The 19,618-nt window shown below is 41.1% G+C and overlaps 1 protein-coding gene across 3 annotated transcripts in view; it reads right to left on the reverse strand.

Annotated features, from left to right (window-relative positions):
• Positions 1–19,529, reverse strand: part of ATG10 (autophagy related 10) — a 158,750-nt gene extending 139,221 nt beyond the window's left edge. For all 3 annotated transcript variants that reach the window (XM_059725065.1, XM_059725064.1, XM_014595412.3), the window contains exons 1-3: positions 19,455–19,529; positions 16,105–16,230; positions 6,185–6,304 (exon numbers count right to left, since the gene is read on the reverse strand). In XM_059725065.1, coding sequence (XP_059581048.1) covers positions 6,185–6,304; positions 16,105–16,230 — 246 coding nt within the window. In that variant the 5' untranslated portion in view covers positions 19,455–19,529. The remainder of the gene's footprint in view (positions 1–6,184; positions 6,305–16,104; positions 16,231–19,454) is intronic.
• Positions 19,530–19,618: the final 89 nt, after the last annotated feature.

Genomic DNA, 19,618 nt, shown 5'->3' on the forward strand with positions numbered 1-19,618 from the left:
GGCACCACAGAGACAGCCATAGACCAGAACGCACCTGCACCGCATGGGCAAACTCTGTTGCACACACCCCAACCTCCCTTCCCCTACCCCCAGCTGTCACCCAGGACTTAGCATGCAGGCAGCACCCCCCATGCACACCTATGTGCACAACCCCCACCCCCCACACATACACACACACACACCATATACAAGAGTAAGGCTTTACTTTGAGCTATTATGCAAGCACCTATATACACTTCTCAAAAAAACAAAGCAGGATACAAATATTTTTGAAATAAAATTAAAATATGTTATAGTAGATGTTTGATTTTTAGTATATGATTTGTTTTTATCTATAATTTAAAACTGTATCTTCTGAAATATTTTGTGTGTGCAGCCCTCTACAGCTCACCAAAACCATCACCTGTCTTGTTTGATTCAGTTTTAATTAGTTCACCCTATCCAGTCCCCAGCTGCAGCCAGGTACTGGTAAAGAACTGAAACTGGTAACATCCAAGGGTCAACCTATAATAATTTATCAGTTAATTTGATCTATTTGCTTGAAGACTCTCATAAAATTGGCGAATTTCTTGTTGCTAATGTTAGTAATTGTTAACTGATTCAGTATTCTAAGTGATTTCTAGTCATGCATTTTATACTTGTTTATGTATAACAATGTTATACTATATCATATTAGAGCAAACTAAAAACAAACAGAAATTAAATAATTTAGCTTCTTTGCAATCTCAGTATCCTCTACAGCATTTTGCTGTACTGTAGAACACTAACTGATTCATTCATACCATCTCATTTCTGAAATGCTTCTAATTTTTTTTTTTTGGTTCAGTGACCTAAATGCAAATTACACCCATGTAATAAACACCTTTATTCTATTTCTTTCTTTCTTTATTCTTCAACAATTTTCAAATTTCCATCTTGTCTGCCAAAACTTAAGTTCTGTCCTGTTAGCCTCCAAAGCCATTTATTCATATCTTTGTGGATCCCTTATACTTATGTACCCTGGCATGTAACCATACCAGGTTTCTTCTTTGCCTTTTATGCTCTTTGTTATTGTTGTTCCAGGCTATTCATAACTCATCATTCTCTAATACGGTGTTCTTAAGCAGCTTCCTTGCTGAGTCTATGGACTTTAATTTCCCAACTCTTCCCTTCAGGCTGTTTCTAATTAACTACCTTAATTTTTTTTGGCTTTTTTCTTTGAAATTCATGAAGTTCAGCATCACAATACTATTTCCCAGTATGAACTCTCCTATGAGAATGTCTAACTAAATTATATTATGGACACTGTAACTTAGTGGCACAACTACACTTACTTCTTCAGCAACCAGAAGAGAACCTGGGGGTTACAGTGGACAACAGACTGAATATGAGCCAAAAGTGTGCCCTTGTTGCAAAGAAAGTTAATGGCATATTGGGCTGTATAAGTAGGAGTGCTGCCAGGAGACTGAGGGAAGTGATTCTCCCCCTCTATTTGGCACTGGTGAGGCCACATCTGGAGTACTGTGTCCGGTTTTGGGGACCCCCCACTACAGAAAGAATGTAAACAAATTGGAGAGTCCAGCAGAGGACAACGGAAATGGTTAGGGGGCTGGGGCACATGACTTATGAGCAGAGATCCTGGTTGTCTCTGATGAAAAAAATCTTCAATTTTCAGATTTAAAAACGTAGCCCAAAATCCACATTTTTCCATGATTAAAATGGAACACCACTAATATATATAGATATATATATATTAGTGGTGTTCCATTTTAATCTAATATCTATATAGTTATTCTAATATCAATATAAATATATCTATATATTAGTAGTGTTTCATTTTAATCAGGAAAAAATGTGGATTTTGGGTTACTTTTTTAATCTGAAAATTGGGGATTTTTTTTTTTTTTTAATCAAAGACAACCAGGATCTCTGCTTATGTGGAGAGGCTGAGGGAACTGGGCTTATTTAGTCTGCAGAAGAAAAGATAGAAGACAGATTTAATGGAAGCCTTCAACTACCTGACGGGCGATTTCAGAGAGGATGGAGCTAGACTTTTCTCAGTGGTGACAGATAACAGAATAAGGAGTATTGATCTCAAGTTGCAGAAAGGGAAGTGTAGATTAGATATTAGGTAAAGTTTTCTCAGTAGGAGAGCTGTAAAACACTGGAACAGGTTACCCAGACCATGTCTACGTGAGACACTAAATGCACAACCATTACTATGTAGTTATTTAGTACTTGTATAAACAAGTACTAAATGAGTGTGCAGTAACTGGAGTTACTGCACAGTAGCACTGAGGAATGGCTTTTTTGTAACACTGACTACGCAGCAGCCTGAGTCTACTGTGCAGAAGCATCATGTCACACTTTCTGCCACGCAGTGCTACTGCGCAGTAGCCATGGGCTATTGGGCAATCACTGTCTTGTGTAGACGCAGCCCCAGAGAGGTTGTAGAATCTCCATCCTTGGAGGTTTTTAAGACCTGGCTAGTCAAAGCCTTGGCTGGGATGATCTAGTTGGGGCTGCTCCTCCTTTGAGCAGAGGGTTGGACTAGATGACCTCCTGAGGTCCCTTCCAACCCTAATTTTCTTTGGTTCTGTGAACCCACAGTGTGCAAAGCAGGATTAACTCATGAGTAACTAGAAAGAGTGATTGCAAGAAGCAATGGTTTGTTATTAAAAAAAAAAAGGTTTATCTAAACTATGTAATTTTTAATCAAATAATACTAAAATCTTGAGGATATCTTTGTTAATTTTCAGAGGGCTGTATTACCTCTCTGAACTTTTGCAAAATAAGTTTAGAATGTTGAAAGTTCATACACATACACAAAGGACACAAGAAGCCAGGTAGAGCAGACTTGTATGTACAGAACAGTTATTTCCCAGGAGGAGAAGAAAAAATTGGAGTGGGTTTAGGAATAAAAATGGTATGAGCATAAAAATCTCACATCATGAGAATATTGCTGTAATAGTAGCAATGAAATGCTGGTTCGAAATCTGAATGGCAATTGCTATGACTATACAATGATCAGACTGTCATGATTTATCATGGATTCTACATTTTCATGGATTCTGTACTTTAAGCAAAAAAGCCACGACTTCTCAATAGTCCTTTGTGGAGCATTTTTTACTTTTTGATTATACAAAGAAAATGTTTCCAGTCCTGATGGTTGTAAATATAACATTTTAATCATGAACCACATAGAACTCAATCCCAGGCTGCCTTCTTAAGTCCTATCATACAACTGTTCTTCTATAGAACACTATTTCTTTAAAAATAGAGCATTCGACTGTAATAGGAAATCTATTACACCGTATGATTTATGAATCATAAATCAAACACTATCAAAATAAAACCCATTTGAAAATCTATCAATATTCCATGTTTATGGAATTTTCCTCTTTGAATATCATGTTTTAATATACTGCTAAAATTTTATATTTTTAAAAATATGGTCGTGACTTATCTTTTTCACACTGACTTTTTTCATTTTTGTCATAATAACACAATGATTTTAGCAATTATTTTGGTCACAATAGTTAACCTTAAGCATGATAAAATGAAAATATTGGAAGTAGTCAAGGCGTATCAAAATCTTCTGTAACAGTAGCAATCGGTGATTTCCGCATTCTAAGCATAAAATTAAAAGTACCCCCCCCCCCCCAAAGGGCTGGACTAGTTTACTTAAGCTGATTTGCTCTTCTCCTGCCTTTTTCACTTTGAAAGTGTCATTTTTTACTTAACCCTATACCATATCAATTGTTAACGGCAAGTTTCTCTATCCAATCACAGTGTTTCTCAATACTTAATTGGCTCCCTCACGCCACCATATTCTAGTTAAATAATTCTATTGCTAGTAGCTTCCCAGCTCTGTAACTCCCTCCCTCTTGAGGCCCACCAAAGCCTGAGCCTGGACATCTTTTACAAGTGCCATAAAACCATCCTATTCGGCCATTCAGAAAACAATGCTAAGCTGGGATATTGCTTATAGGGATTCTGCTTTATGTTGATACTCCACTTGTTTTTTAAATTGTTTTGTTTTCCTGTTCATTCTCCTCTCTTCTTTCTTTTCCTGTTTCATAAATGATTCTATCCTCTTAATCCAAGCCCCCCTGAACCTTTGTTGAGAAGGGCAGAATACAAAGCAAAAAAATAAATACAGTAATAGCAGCCTGGTTCCCTTTTAATTCTAAGAGCTTCCATTTGATATAGAGTCTCTCTTTCTCAGAACCTTATCTAATGCTTGATAAGAAAAATTAAAATTCATCAACATCTTCCATGCAGTTGGACTTATTGCTCCGTGAAACTCAAATGCAATGGAGGCCTTGGACTTAAGTGTTCCTCCTAATGTCCTAGGTTTCAGCATCTAGATCCTTTTTTCCTGAACTCCTCTACGTCTTTGTTGCTACCAAGATAAAAGACTCCTTCCCAATGCTTATCAAAATATTACTTGCATGCCTTGTAATAACTGACACCTTTATACTCAACTGGCAGTTCCCCAATGGCTCTTACAGGATTCAAGCAGCGTACCTATTCCTTAGCTGAGCATCTCCCCTGTAGCCTGTTTACTGGATCCCAAGTCAACAATCACCTTATTTTGCAACTCTTACTGTATCAGCCTAAAACCAATCAAACTAAATGAGGCCTACCTAAGAATGTTTTACACTCTTGACCATTTTTTTTAAATTTAAGAAGTGCTATTACGAATGAGGTATGTTTGATGACAGATAATAAGACATGCAAAATCCTCTTAAAACATATTAAATAGTACAATCTGGGATGCTGAAGTAATACATCTATATTCTTGGATATTAGAAACTTTAAAACTTTGTAGAGCTCTTCTTGTCTTGTGACTTTCTGTAGCATTGTTTTGAGGTGGATTCAATAGTTTAGAAATATGCTGATTCAAAACATCTTTTCCATGAAGAAAGGGAACTTGATACAGTACAATCAAAAGTACCAAAATTTGACTAAACCGTCAGTTTCTATTAAACAGTGATTCCATACAAAAGATCTGATGGGATTAAAGTAGGCCATCAGAGTTGAGAGAGAAAACCACCATTCATGGCACATGCTATGAGCCATCACTTTTCAGAAATATTAAGATTTTCCAAAAGGTAAATTTAAAGCATTTTGGTTGCAATTCAGATGTCACTCTTAATATTCTGGTGGCTGTTACCTATCAAACACACATTATATAATGGTACTGACAATTTTGTAGAATCCAATTTATGTCAAGTTTAAACATTACAGAAATGGAAACAAAATTCATTAAATTGGTTTAAACTACAGAATATAAAAACACTCATCTCAAACTGAATATCTTGATATTGAGAGTACTTGGTAAAGATTAACGTATGTAGTGAAGAAACTGACACTCTTAAAGGAAAAAGTTATTTTTGTTAGTTCAACACTGATTATTTTAAGCCAACCATAAATCAAGATTTTCCTCATGTACATAATCAGGCATGCAACAAGGCAAAAGAGGTTTCTATTGTTTCTTACTGACTGGTCAATAATACAGAAGAGTGATATAACCTTACTTTCTAACAAAAGAAATAAAAGTGAAGGTTTTTCCCCTCAAGACCTCCAACTCTAATTCAACTTTATAAAAGTTAGTTTACAAAAATCTCAGCACCATATAATTATGAACCAAACCCATAGTAGAAGATGATTTCTAGATATTCCTCAGGTAAGTATGTCATATGAAAATAACAATTCATGTACTAACTTCTTTTTTCAGTAAATTTCAAGATATATTGTGCCTCAAGGTAAATATTGACTCCAGATTTTGCCTTGAATAATATTTACCTCTGAGTTAAATATTGATGTTCAGTCTTTTTTTTTTTACAAAAATCAGTAATACTTGAATGTTGCTAGAGTATGATTCAAATAAATACCATCCTTCCATGATAAGAATATACATATATTTTTATAAAGCTTTGTAGCCTATCATTTTCTTTCCCAGTTGTTCCCCAGTTTCCATCACCAATAAAGATGTACACAAGAAAGAGTGGGATAGGGATTATAAATTGTTCAAATCCACTGATGAAAATTCAACACCCCAAATCTTTCAGGACATACTAGTATGCAAGGTAACAAAACAGGTTTTGCTTTGTGTTTTAGAATACACTATAAAAGATGTTTTTGCTCAGAATCTATTTTATATACACAAATTAAAGGCTATATAGAAAGTTATACTTACCTCAAAATGTGTAAATGATGTTTGTTCCTCAATCTCATTAACATTCTGTCTGAGATCTGGTGGGATGTTTCTATTTTTTATTTGGAAGCGTGTTTTACTCATATAACCATCAGGAAAGTCCTGTGCTCAGAAAACAAAAGAAAAATATTTTTGTAACCAATTAAAGCAAATTTCTAAATGCTATCATCATTCTATGGCATAAAATATATATTATATTCAGTCACAAGTTTAGAACCTACTTGTGATGGGTGCTAAGTGCCCTGCTTTTCAATATCTTCTGCTTTAGAGGAAGTCAAACACCTCCTTAATGAAAATAATATGGGATACAGCTGCTATTGATGAACTGACTTATTTAATCAGTGGTAGATACTTAGCTACCAAAAGGAAGCTCTTGAAAGATATTATGCTGAGGTCTGGAGGGAGATAAAATGCCAAATCCACAGGTACACTGTACAGGGAGGAAAAATAAGCAGGACACAAATGGAAGAATTACATGGCAGGAATAATGTTCAATATCTGAAATACAAATTTTTTTTTTCCAGAAGCAGAATCATAACAAGAACAGTCCAGTGAAATTTCATGTATGAGCCTTGTACAATTCAGTTTTTCATGGATTAATATACATGGTAGGTGGGATTAAATGTACTGGATGAAAATATAATCGGAATTAGATTGCTGATAATGACATAACCTATTAATCTTCTTAAGGTAGCTCATAGATCAAAACACTCTTCCACTGGTCTTGGTAAGGATGAAATAGCAGAGAAGAAATATTGAAGCCCATTTTGCAATAAAGCCCTTGTAAACCAATTCAGTCTACATCTGATGCCAAGCCTTCCATATGTAAAAAAGTACAACTAGGAAAAGGGCAGTTTCATGGTATGAAGATAACCCATAGAAAAACAGTGACAACAGAACAGGAGTCGCCACTACCTTAAATAGGATGGTTAGCTGACACCATCTGGAGGTTTCTGCACAATGTTGATACTCTGATTTCATGCAAGCCCACAGAGTAGACATGCTATGAGACATCAATCACAGATTCAACTTATCCTAGTAATTTGCTAGTCAGCCACACCAAGATAAGTCTTTTGTCATGTATCTGTAGCAGTGGTTTGGACCTGCATACCAATGTCAATGTAACTAGACTAGTGCAAATTTCCCAAATCATGGCAAACCTATGGAGTTAACTTGGCCTCATCTTCCTTCCTAGGTTTCATAAACTCACACATAGGAGTTCAGTACTGGATAAAATAGACCAAATATATCTTAAACGTGTCACTTGTTTGCTAACTAAATGATCAAAACTAGTTTCATATTTTTTTTTATTTTAAAATAAAGCATACCTTTTTTAAACAAAAAGTATAACCTAAGTATTTTCAGTATATGGGCTTTTATGTATGCCACTGCCTTGTACAGAAAATACTTCAGAGCTGCCCCATAAGGGGCACTGGAAAGAAGACTGTGACCCAGACAAGTATCTTCTCCCAGAATGCATCCACTGGATGTTGAGAGCATTCTTCTACTCCATTCTTTAATTCTGAGCTCAATCTAAGGGTTAGTGTGAGAGAAAACAGACAGGGGCATGTACCCTTCCTCTCCATATTCTCCACACTGTTTATCACAGTCCTCCCCATTCCATGTGGTCTGCTATTGCAAAAGGTCCTTGCACGAGAATAGGGAGACATTTTTTGTGAGCCTCTTCACAGCCTGAGCTAAGAGTAAACGTATTGGCAACATTGTTAAGGTTTTCTCAGTTACAAATAAGGGATGGCAAAAAAGTTTAATACTGTATTTTTGAGAATGTAAATATGCAGAACGGCAACAGAGCTACATGGAAAACAATGAACAGGAGCTGCATGTTGAGGACTTATTTCTTGAAGGAACCAAATAAATTGGGGTTTTATTAGCTGTTTCATTATGCTTTATTTTAGACAAACAAACACAGAAAGCATATGTGCAACATCTGATGTAAAAGGATTCTATTCAAAATAGTCTCTACAAAACTCATTAATGTAGCATTAAATTGCTTGACAAGGCTGCAAATTTAACTATAATTTAACTCTTTGGTTAATCTATCATTTCTGACATGGTTTATTCCATTTATTCTGATCTTTAAATCAATGGGTGTTCCATTCTGACACATTAGTTCAGTCTTTTCAATACTATTACATATTATATGTAACGACAGCATCTGTTATGGGCTATTTGTGTACTTTGTTCTTATCAAGTTTCATACCTGAAACAAGAAGATAACACCAGTTATATGTATTTTTGTCAGTAAACTTTTAAGCACAGATCACTTTATGAGGAATTACCTTGCTCTCAACTTCTCTTCCAGCCATGCTACACACACACACGTGTATATATATATAGAGAGAGAGAGAGAGAGAGAGCTCTCTCCTCTCACTAAATCTCACAAAACCATGCTGGATGTCCCTAGTAGCAGGATCAGTTAAACCCTCAGTTATGAAGTACTTTAAAGTGCAAACCCAAAAGTAGGAGCAGTAATTAAGAAATTAGGCCTGCCTGGAATAGGCAAGAAGTCCACTTAGTTAGAGGCTCTCTGAAGAAAGTCCTGTTTGTGGAGTTTCAAGGGCTTTCTACTTCTCTGGCAAAGCAGCAGAAAAAACACCACCTGTTATCATAGGTGTGAATTGTTTTGGGGGCACTCTTGCCTTTGAGGGAGCAGGAGTAAGTAATATTATGCCCCTCATCGTACCAATTTTCCTGAGTAAGTGAAGAAGAAACTCAAGCTCTGAATGCTTGCAGCCTCCAGTGTTCAAATTACATGGAAGATGTTAAGACAGCCAGAGACACATTGATCTAGTAACCTTTGTATTTTACACCAGTGAGCTGGGGAGGGGCGTGTTGCCTCTTGACAACACCAGGGGTAGAATATCCAAGAAAAATAAGCATCTTCCCTGTTTCAGTGTCTTTCTGGTACTTCAACTTTATACCAGTATATTTTTATAATTTGTGCATAAACAATTAATCAATTCTTCTGAAAGGACACCTCTCTTTAAAATGGAGTTAATCATATCCCTCCTACTCAACTCCCCTTATTTCATACCACAAGCAGCATATCATAAATAGATAGGATGACTGTAGCCTCTGACATGGTTATTTAGACTGCAGTAACCTAACTGCATATGAAAAAAAATTAAATGAACACAAATGCAGGGCTGGCTTTGGTAGATCACACCTAATGTATGTGACATACAGTATTACTCTGCAATTCAGCTCCAACAGGTGTATAACTGATTTACTTCTTGCTTAAATACAGCTTTCCTTTTAAAAGACAGGATTATAAAAATAAAACAATAGGGAGTTTCTCTCTACACCTATAAATAAAATATTTTGTTTGAACCAGAAGAATTTATGACATGACAGCCTATTTGACATAAAATGTAGATGTTTTGTCATTTAATTTCTACTGATTTTAAAAGAGCAGTTTTACAATTCTGACTTACTTGTGAAGCCTCACTGACATCCATAGAACAATTTCTTTGAGTATGGAATGGATGAAATGGAGGAATGAGCTCCAAGTGAACTACATCCGGAAAATCAAGAGTCACCAATCTTTTCAAAAGCTAGGCATTAAAAAAAACCCAACGTTCTCCTAACCATTCTACTTCGAGATACTCGTCTCTTTCAAGGGGAAATTTCTTTCCCACATTATATGGTATAAAAGGTTCCTCTCAATGATCAGGTTTTTATCACACTCTAGAATCAGAGTCACTAACTTGTCCCATTAAAAGAGATCGCACCATTTTTTATGTGAGAACAAAAATCTGTTTCATTTTGCTATTTCCAGCAAAGCTTCCTATTTCACAGAAAGTTCAAACTTTGACCCAAGTATTGAATTCCTGATAGAAGCTCAGAGCATCTTTCTTTTCTGAATAAACCGCTCATAAATATAGCCCTGGACTGAAGTCTAAGGTTTCAAATAGCTGTCTATATGAAAGGGCACATTGTAATGCATTTGTTAATATTTTCACTGTTTTAAAACCCTGAGTATGTTTTTAAAAATGAGGTATTTTGTGTTTGAGGCCATGATCTTCCTTTCTACTGGAGCCTTGCCTAATGTGTATTGAAAGAGTTGCAAATTCTAATTTATTGCCATTTAGAGCATGAGTGCTGACATATATTTACCTATGAGCTTTCGTGCATTATAAAATGTTATAAGGATGATTTAAGCAAACAGCTATATAAAAATAAAACTATACAGCATATGGAAGAAAAGGTAAGATGACAGTAATGAAGATATAATAGAAACTAGGAATTGTAGAACAACTGATAAGGAAAGGAAATATATAGAAGAAATATATGGCCAGTAGACCTAAAATCAATTAGAAGAATCTTTTATGTGCATTATGCGCAAAAGGAATCCTACCAGTACAGTTGATTCATTGCTGGCAGAAATGGCAAAAAATGTCTAAAATAGAAAAGGCAGAAGAGTTCAAAATATATTTCCTTTCTGCATTGAGAAATAGGCCAAGTACTATAGAAATTCATCATGATATACAATTTTCTACTTCAACAGTAATTAAGGAAAATGTTAAACAGCAGTTATGGAAACTTGGACATTTAAAAAAAAAAAACAAGTCTGCTAAACCAAATGGGGCATCTGACAACCAACATCCAGGAAAATGCCAATCTGCTTAATGATTACTTTGTGTTGGTTTTTCACCAGTGCAAAGGAACCACCCTGCCTAACATGATGCGGGATGACCAGGGTGAGGGTACATATATGCCCACCATTGGCACAGATCTTGTGAGGGAGCACCTCAAGAGGCTGGACACCCACAAATCAGTTTGTCTGGACAGATTGCACCCAGAAGTGCTAAAGGAACTGCCAGGCATCATAGCGTGGCCACTAGCAAGGATATTCGAGAACTCATGGCACTCGGGCAAAGTACCTGAAGACTGGAATAGTGCACGACCAGAGGGCAAGAGAACAGGCCTTATGAAAAGAGGCTGCACGCCATGGGACTCTTCAGCCTGGAGAAGCACAGGCTAAGGGGTGACTTGGTGGCAGCCTATAAGTACATAAGGGGTGTGCATCAGTATCTGGGGGAATGCCTGTTTACCAGAGCACCACAAGGGATGACAAGGTCTAACAGTCACAAACTCCTGCAAGACCGTTTTAGGCTGGACATTGTCACAACCCAAAGTTGTGGTTTTTGTTTGTGTGCGCACTTCGGCACCGCTAAATTATTTCCCGCCAATTTGTCACTTTCTTTGCACGGTAGAGTTCTCTGCTGCTAGACAGAACTCTGGTGCAGCAGGGGATTTCCCGCCGGATTGCAGCTTCTTTGCAGTGTGCATCTCTTTCTTGCATTGTAGTGATACACGCTGTAAAGAAGTTCCCGCCATTTGTATTAGGATTCACGCCACGTTATTGGCCGATTCCTATTTTAGGCACACATGGCGGCTAGCGATTGGCTTGCTAGCCGTACAAAAGACTTGGGTAGTTTCCGCCCAAGCCGGAGGAGGGAGGAAGAGAGAGAGATTCTGTGTGAAGATCTCCAAGCGCTGCGGACCCTCACGGACCCGACGCGCCTCCCCTAAGCAGGCAATAGAGGCAATAGAACTGAGCCTACGGAGCTTTCGCTTCTCGCCTCTCCCCATCGCTGAGCACAATCCTAGATGTATCCCTTTCCAGTAACTTCGGACCCGCGGAGCCTAAGTAACTCCGGGGAAAACTTTTCGAACCCAACTTTACCGGACCTGCGGAGCCTGGCAAACTCCGTGGGAGCAATCGATTTGTCAGAGTCCTCCAACGAGGGTTCAAGCGGGAGCTGTGCCTGGAAACCTGTCCAGCCTACACCGATGCCATCTTTGGGTGTAAGTAAATAATCTTTTCAATCAACCATTACGCCTCCGTAACTAATTCTAACTCGCATGCGCTAAACCGCCCCGCGGTTCTCTCCCGCCCCGCGTGCCCGGGCTGCTGGCCACAGCCCGTGTGTGCACCGAAGACGGGTCCGGTACGACCCCGGTTCCTCCCAGCTTGCCCATGGCGGCCAGAATGGGATCGGAATCACCGCCGCACATGGCGACGAGGGCGGGATCGGGGCCCAGCCCGCACAGACATAAGGAAAAACTTCTTTACTGTCCGAGCCCCCAAGGCCTGAAATAGACTCCCCCCAGAGGTGGTGCAAGCACCTACTCTGGACTCTTTTACAAAACTTTTAGATGCCTATCTTGCTGACGTTTGGATGCCTTTGACCCTAGCTGACTTCCTGCCCTTTGGGCAGGGGGCTGGTGGACCCAATGATCTTCCGAGGTCCCTCCCAGCCCTAATGTCTATGAAATCTATAAAATCTATGAAACTGGCATCCAAGAGTTTTAAAAGAGCTCGCCAAGGAACTACTCAGATTGATAATGTTGCTTTTTCAATAAGTCTTTGAATACTGTAGAAGTTACAGAAGACCTGAAGAAAGCTGATATTGTACCAACATTTTAAAAAGGTAAATGGGATGACTTGAGTAATTATATGCATGCTAGCCTGACACTGATCCTAAGTAAAATAATGGAATGGGTGACACAGAACTGAGGTTCATAGACAGTTAAAGGAAGGAAATATAATTAATGCCAATCAACATAGGTTCGTGAATAATAGAGCTTGTCAAACTAACTTGGTATTTTTTGAGATTACATGTTTGGTTGATAATGGTAGCAATACTGTTCTAATACTCTTACACTTCAGTAAAAAACTGACTAGTTACTACAAGAAACTTTAAGAAACTAGAACAACATAAAAATAATATGACATATATTAAATGGATGAAGAACTGGTGATTTCAAATGTGGGGGTCTTGCAGGACAGGTCCTAATCCCATGCTAATTAAAAGGCAGATCAGTGGCCTAGAATAAAATATTAAAAAGCTTGGAGGAGTAAAAAATGAAGAAGAAATATCCCTAATACATAGTGACCTGGACTGCTTGGTAAACTGTGCACAAGAAACCATATGCATTTTAAAACAAAAATGTAATACCACATCTAGGGATAAAGGATGCAAGTCATGCTGATAGAATGGGGAACTATATTCTAGAGAGCAGGAACTCTGAAAAGACCTGTAGATAATCAGCTGAGGACAAGCTCCCAATCTGACCCCCTAGTCAGAAGGGTTAATGCTGTTCTTCGTTATTTAAAGAGGAATAGTAAGGAGCAACTGGGAGATTAAATTATCTCTTTATTTGACACTGGTGCGACGTCTGTGGGATTATGTGGTATAGTTCTGGGGTCCATACTTCAAGAAAAGTGTTCCTAAATTGGAAAATGTTCAACAAAAAGCAATGAAAATCATTTAAAGACTGAAAAAGAGCCCCAATAGTTAAGTATCTCAATCTGTTTAGCTGAATGAAAAGAGTAGTATGAGGTGAGTTGATGGCAGTCTGCAAGTACTCATACAGGGAGAAGAAATTTGATAATAAAAGGGTCTTCAGTTTTTCAGATGAAGATTTAACAAAGTCCAATAGCTGGAAGTTAGGACAAGTCAAACTAGAAGTAATGTGAAATTTTTTAACATTGAAGTTAGCTGTTAGCACAACTTACCAGGAGTTGTAGTGGGTTCTCTCCATCATGGTACTTTTAAGTCAAGAATGGATGTTTCTCTAAAAGGCCACATGCCACCTCTGAGTGGTTAACATGCCACCCCCATGCCACCGCCTGGTCACCACTCCTTGCATTGCTCCGGCTGCTACGACCACCAGGGTCTCCAGGCTCCCCACCCTCCTCCAGCTTCTGATTCCCACCCCAGTCCGAGGGGCAGAGCAATGCAGTGGAAGGGCCCCAGACAGGGTTCCAGGCTGCCTAGGCTGCACACATGGCCGAGGAGAAAAGCCAGGCTGCCTGGGCTGTCCACGCAGCTGAGAGAAGATCCAGGCAGCCCATGCAGCAGGGAGAGAACCTGTGTGCATGATGAAAGGAGAGCTGAACTGTCTGCACAGCGGAGGAGGACTGCAGAAGGGCTCCCCCTGCTGTGTGTGGCCCATGCTGCACAGACCTTGGTGTCTGTGGCCTGCAGCCCATGTGGCCCCTTGCCACCCAGAAGTTGGACAGCCCTATTCTAGTTCAAACAGAAATACATTCAGGAACATCTTTTGTCCTATCCTTATACAGAGGGTCAGACTAGACAATTACAATAGATTTATAATCTATGAATTCCTGAACCAAACTCACTGGCCTAGATTCTCCTGGCTCTCTTGCACTTTCCTGTCCTTAGCCAGCCAGGTTCAATGCCGTACATTAGATCAGCCTGAGGGATGCTCTACCTTGTGCTTGCTGCTAACATCCCCAGACAGTCAACAGAGCAGCCAAGATACAGAGAAGTTTAGAAGAGAATAGGTTAGGAGTGTGTTTGCTGCCTATGCCCAATTATGATTACTCCAAATGTAGGTGTACCCAGCAGTATGCCAAAAAAAAATCAAATCACAGAAGAAAATCTGGGCCTATATATGCTGTGATGATGCAAAGACATTTAGGAGGGGGGGAAACAAAAGGCAAAATACAGCTGAACAGTTTATTTGAATATCATCTTAAAATAAATTAAGGTGTACCAAGAGAAAGTTTTCAGCGAAGGAGAAAATGTAAGGTATCAGCCATCCAAAAACTGACTAGCCTCTCTCATGTTCAAGGATTCTAATAGTTTCAGGGCTTTTATTAAAAGATAAAGGGAGCTAGTCAATTTTGGGGCTGCTATTATTGAAAATGAGGGGAGATAGCAGCCATGCAACTGATTAGTCCCTGTCATTTTCAAGGCTTCTAATAGCAGCCCTTTGACAGCTACTTCCCCTTTACTCTTTTAAAAAATAATTGCAATTAATCACAATCTTGCTCATACAGTTAAACAAGTCAGCACCCCACCCCGCAACAGCCCAGAACCCACACACTCTGGGGCTCCTCCCCCGCCACTACCAACAGCACACAGCCCCAGTCCCAACCCGCCCCACACCCACCCCAGACTTGTGCCAGCCAGACCAGACCAGCCAGAACCCGTGTGAACAGCCCTGACCCTGGCCTACCCTGCACCTGCTCCATACACACCTGCCCATGCTGAGTAGTGACAGAAGCTGCTGCTGTGTGTGGGGAAAGAGTGCCCCCCCCTTCACTGCAGCCCACACCCAGGCTGCCCTATCGCTCCTCTGCACTGCCACCACTGCCCCACTGGGTGGGCCCAGAGGTGGAAGTGACAGCAACAGAAAGGAGCTGCAGGGCAGCCTGAGTACGGGCTCTGGGCAGCTGCAGCAAGAAGGGCTTGGCAGCTGCGAGGAGAAGAAGCCACTTTTCCCTCATGTTAAGCAGCAGCTTCTGCCCAGCTGCCACTGCTGCTTCTACTGCTCAGCATGGGTGTGCAGTTCAGAGCAGGTGCGGGGTGGGCTGGGGTTGGGGCTCTGTGCATGGGTTCCGGCTGGTCCAGAGCTGGTCCGCTCCATCAGGCCAAGTTTGGAGAAGGTACAGGACAGGCCGTATTTTGCCCACCCCTGTCAAAACGGATGTGCGCAATTAATAATCGTTACAAAATGTAATGTATTAATTTGTTTTGTGTTAATCGCGTACATTAACTGCGATTAACTAACAGCCCTAAAATAAATCAATAAATGAGTAGTTAGTTATGAAGCAGTTAGTAAACATGGTTACAGTTACTGTGCAGTTAACCAGAGTATAATTAAGGCACAAAACATTTAGTGAGGCTAGCATTTAACCAACATGTGATAAATGGAGTTTATTACAATGTAAGCAATAGGCAATGAATTGGAACTGGCAATGTATTATGCAGTTAAACAAATTACATGGTACGCTTATAGAGTACACTGTAATACTACTATAATTAATAAGAATAATGGTTTACAATCCTGTATGATTTGACAGAAAATTTTGCAACAAGAACTTTTCATTTTATTGCCCATACCTTTATAGTTCTCCACTCCCAAGCATCCCCTATTTCCTCCGAATGTTTAACAAATTCTTCACAATACTGCTTGAATCTATTTTCATCCAAAAAAAAGTTATCTTCAGCACCCAAGTTAAGGGACATCTGCAGGGAGAACTAAATGTTAATACTGGAAGATGAAATGAACACTAAAAATAATTTATTTGAGGTATATGCACAACTCAGAGAGTAAAATAACCAGTGTTACAATGATTCTGAAAGTCTTAAACTATAATAAATATTTATTTCTTTAGCTGTAAGCTCTTTAGGGAAGGGACTGTGTTTTCAAATATGACCCCAACCTTGCAAATACAAATGAAAGTGGTTCCAGTGAGACTAAACTGTTGGATAAATCCATGTAAATTCAATAAAGTATTAAAGAAGGGGCTTGTCCCCACACAAATAGTCTAGTCTTACAAAATGCTAAGCATTTCCCAGGAAATAAGGTAAGTAAGTGCCCAGAACTCTCATTTGCACCAAGTTGTACTCCATTTTGCAGGACCAGGCCAGAAAGGTTAAAATTTAATTTAACTGAAATCAGTTTTAAAACTACTTATAATGCCAATAGGATTTTGCTGTAGGAAATGGTTCTCAACCTTCTTAGGCTCAAAACATCTCGTTAGGCTCAAAGTACCCCTCAGAAAATGCCAGCTCTGAATTTGCACCCTTTTTTTAAGTGCAGGAAAACGGGGTGCATCTACATGTGCAATTCATTTCAAGCAATAAACTCCAGCACATACCGGAGGTGGGGGGGCAGGGGGGCGTGCCCGCCTGACAGTCTGGGGCTGCTCCAACCCAGCTCAATTTGCTGCATAGGGGTGGGCTGGAGCATGAGGGTGATCCACTTCAGGGATCCCCAGCAGGCAGCCCCCGCACTGAACCACCATTGTGCCCCAGACAGCTGGATCAGCATCTACACGTGAGCTGCTGCACGCTAAAAAACTCCACGGCAGGACAGTACTTGTATTTAAAAGTACTAACCTGTGGTAGAGTATATAGTTTCCTGAGGCCTCACAGGGCTGCACATGTAGACACTGAAATGTTTACTGAGGAGCTAATTGGGCAGTTCCACGGTAAACATCTCATGTAGACATGCCCACAAGAGCAATTTTTCTGTTGCAAAGAACTTGGAAAGACCACAACAGGCCAGACCAGTTTTGACCCTATGGATTCCTATTTGAAATGTCTGGGTTTAATCCTGTGAATTAAGTTTGCACAACTAACTGCAATAACATTACATAGCATCCTGCAGCACCTCTGAAAGGCTCTCAAGACAGCCCAGGTACCACTGTATCCTAGTTGAGAATCACTTCTTTAAGGCATATTTGAACAAAATTATAAAGAACTGAAGTATGACAGGGTTAATGCAAACCGTGAAAGAAAGCCATATAGCCAGGATCCACCAGCCAAGTACTGCCAGACTACAAGATGCTTCAATCACACTCCATCTCCCAAAACTCTCTAATAAGAGTGTTAGGGGAAAAACACAAAAGATAGCTGAGGAAACCTCCCACATTACAGTCACTCTAAGATACAAACAGGTTGTTAGAAATGTGGCCACCTGTTTTAATGCTTTCTATAGACATCATACAAATATTTAATAATCATTCAGTATTTTGGCTCTGTACAAGAAATGGGATCAGAGGGCCACAGTTTCTCATTGAAAGTTCTTGTCAGTTTGCAGGATCCAGTCCCAAATCACTAACTCTTCCCTTCTCCTCAGAACCAAACCTCTATTAAACTACATATTATTTGGATGTGGGGAGAGCGAAGAGAGAAAAAACAGATGCTATAAACAGGTCAGTGATTCCCAAATTTCCCAGTTCAGATGATCGACTGCAAAGTGGCAGTAAGTACATACAGTGTGTGGAAAAATACTCTATAGTTCTCACATACGTTTTAAATAGAACTATGTGTTTTAGTAAATTCGCAGATGTAAAGATGTAACAAAGCTACTGGCAATGTAACAGCAAGCCCTGCTCCATTTATTTAAAACAAAGCAAGCTAAAGTAACTGGCCCAAAGCACATTCAAATGCAGAGTACGAGTGAGCATGGATGCACATGGGTTTGACAAAGGGAGTACTGAACTATTTCTCTACATTATGGCAAAGCTCGAGCTCCTAAAGCTGTCACCTCTCCAGTTAAGCCACCCCTTGCTTTAGTCTCCCTTAATCTCCCTCTCTCTCCACAACAAGCAACCTGAGGCTCTCCCTGCTGCCCTGACCTCTGTGGCACCACTTGAGAGGCGAGATGGGCACTAATGCAACCCAGGAGCATCACATATGCTACAAACGTGGCAGTGTTCAAGCTTTAGGCCCTATGGGCCAGAGCCCCACAAGCCACAAAACCTGCACCACTTGCCCCCTGCCCCATGCACTGAGATTGGATCCCTGGAGCCTGGCACTACCCACTCCCCTCCCCCTGCACCAGGACTGGAGACACCCGGGGTCCTTGGGAAAATGCCAGTTCTGGGCTTTCACTTGTTTTTTGACAACAGAAAAATAACAGAGCAAGTCTCCTGTTGCAAAGCCCTCAACAAGACCCCAGCAGGCCAGAGCAGGGGAGGCTGGGGGGGCCCTTACAGCTCCCTAACTCCACCCCTGGGGGTAGCCTGTGACATGAACAACACTTGCCTCCTGAGGCTGGGGGGTACAATGACCGCCTGCAGGCAGTGTCGGCAGTAGGGCCTCCTGCAGGTGACTGTAGTGATGTTGATGACTGTAGTGATGTTGATGAGGAGGGCGCACCGAGCAGGGACCGCCGGCAGGCGGCTACAGTAATATCAGTAGCAAGGCAAGGCTGGGGAGTGGCAACTGCCCACAGACCCCAGGGGCAGTGGCCAATCTCGGGGAGGGGGGGGGTATGTGCCCCCTGCATCCCCATGTTGCCTATGGCCTGTGACACGTCTACATGCCCAGCAGCGCCTGGGGGCTGAGAATCACGTGACCAGGACACAGGACACGTGCACTTGGGGGGCAGGGGTGGGCGGTGCCACAGGAAATGACAACAGGCGGGTGGAGGGGAGGGGTTCTCCCACGGGCCCCGCAGACAGGTCCCGAGTGTCAGAAAAGCAGGCTCCCCTCCCCCGCGGCAGAAGCGGAGAAAGAAGACGTTATCTGCGCGGGCTGAGCGCGCCCCCAGGCAGGGCAGCGCGTGGGGGAGGAGTGGGCTGGGGCCCCGGTGCCTCCCGGGGTGCGCGCAGCAGCAAGAGCTCCCCCGGACCAGCAGCTCAGCCCCGCGCCCCGCCCCGCCCGGTCCGGTCCAGGACGCAGCAGAGCCACTGCTCTTCCCCACGCAGCACATGCCGCTTTCCTGCCTCTGCCCTCACCTCCAGTCAGTCTCCACTGGGGACACGCTGTGACCCCTCCCTGCTCCCCACCCCCTTCCCAGCCCGCTGTCTGAGTGCGCATGCGCCCGCAGTGGCCGTTCTCCCCCGCGCCACCGGGGCAGAGCCGCGTGCGCATGCGCCGTGGGGACTCGGGCAGACGAGCG

Source organism: Alligator mississippiensis, chromosome 3 (assembly GCF_030867095.1).
Source record: "Alligator mississippiensis isolate rAllMis1 chromosome 3, rAllMis1, whole genome shotgun sequence".
Lineage (NCBI taxonomy): Eukaryota > Metazoa > Chordata > Crocodylia > Alligatoridae > Alligator > Alligator mississippiensis.